Source organism: Eurypyga helias, unplaced genomic scaffold (genome assembly GCF_000690775.1).
Source record: "Eurypyga helias isolate BGI_N326 unplaced genomic scaffold, ASM69077v1 scaffold50005, whole genome shotgun sequence".
Lineage (NCBI taxonomy): Eukaryota > Metazoa > Chordata > Aves > Eurypygiformes > Eurypygidae > Eurypyga > Eurypyga helias.
In genome coordinates this window covers 9,623-11,099 of record NW_010254317.1, presented here as the reverse complement: position 1 = coordinate 11,099, position 1,477 = coordinate 9,623, and the positions used below count along the sequence as shown (strand labels likewise).

The 1,477-nt window shown below is 42.2% G+C and overlaps 1 protein-coding gene across 1 annotated transcript; it reads left to right on the top strand.

The window, feature by feature from the left end:
* Positions 1–3: 3 nt before the first annotated feature.
* MOCS3 (molybdenum cofactor synthesis 3) lies at positions 4–918 on the top strand (the record flags this gene model as incomplete). Its single annotated transcript, XM_010152928.1, has 1 exon — positions 4–918. A coding segment is annotated over one exon (915 nt), but the record flags the coding sequence as incomplete, so codon positions are not given.
* Between the last annotated feature and the right edge of the window lie 559 nt (positions 919–1,477).

The window sequence follows — 1,477 nt, the reverse complement described above, 5'->3', positions numbered from 1 at the left end:
GTGCCCTACTGTGGTGCCCTCAGCCCTCGCACTGCCCTAGAGCTGGTGCAGCAGTATGACCTCGTCGCCGACTGCTCCGACAACGTCCCTACCAGGTACTTGGTGAACGACGCCTGTGTCCTGGCTGGGAAACCGCTGGTGTCTGGCAGTGCCCTCCGCTTGGAGGGGCAGCTAGTTGTGTACAACTACCAGGGAGGGCCCTGCTACAGGTGTCTCTTCCCTAAGCCCCCTCCACCGGAGACGGTGACTAACTGTGCAGATGGGGGAGTGCTGGGTGTCGTGCCAGGCATCATGGGGTGCCTCCAGGCCTTGGAAGTGCTGAAGATTGCTTCGGGAATGGGTTCCTCCTTCAGTCAGTTCATGCTGATGTTTGATGCCCGTGAAGGGAGGTTTCGCAACATCAAGTTAAGACCAAGGAAACCAGACTGTGCTGTGTGTGGGGACAATCCATCTGTCACCTGCCTTCAGGATTATGAGGTGTTTTGTGGTTCATCTGCAACAGACAAGTGCAGGACTTTACATCTGCTTTCCAGTAAAGACAGGATATCTGTAGAGGAATACAAAAAACTGTTGGATGAGCAAGTTCCTCATGTGTTGTTAGATGTCCGTCCGCAGGTAGAAGTGGATATATGTCGCCTGGTACATGCTGTGCACATTCCTTTGAGTAAATTAGAAGAAAATGATGAAGAATATCTGGAATATTTAGAAAAAAGAATTTGTGAAGAAAAACAGAGAACTAATGGTCAAATATCTTTTCCTGTATATGTTGTTTGCAAATTAGGAAATGACTCCCAGAAGGCTGTAAAAATTCTGCAGGAGTTACCTGTCCAGAAATTTGGTTCTCTGTTAGCTAAGGATATTAAAGGAGGGCTCATGGCTTGGGCCAGTAAAATTGACCCAACCTTTCCTCAGTATTAGAAGTTTAAATTATGAAAAAAAAAAGGAATTTTCATAGTAAATTCTATGGAATTTTCATAGTAAATTCTATAGAATTTTCATAGTAAATTCCATCTTCTCTATGTAATGACTATTATGTGGATAAAACAGGAGATAAAAATACCATGTTGCTTTTTTTATTATGTCGTGGCTTCCCCTCCTTCACTACATTTTTTTGTAGATACCTGATTTCTTTTTATAAAAAATGTGAACCTGTCCATGGAAATGGAAAAAAATGTGCTTCTTGGTTATTATTTAATATTGAAGACTTGAAATAACTACTTAATGGTGTGTGTAATAATTGAGAATGACTCCTAATTAGTAATTATACCCTGGATAATGACAAAGCACAGGAATCAAGTGCTCAAACCGTTTACTTATTCTCCTAATTGACTAACAAATAGAAACAGTGCATGCGGTCATTAAGAAAGTAACTAACTGTTCATCTCTAGCACAACTATTCAGCCACAGGGAATAGCCAAGACAGTGCTCATCAGACTATATTGGTCATCACCTTTTAGTTCTGTGTAGCAGCATTGTG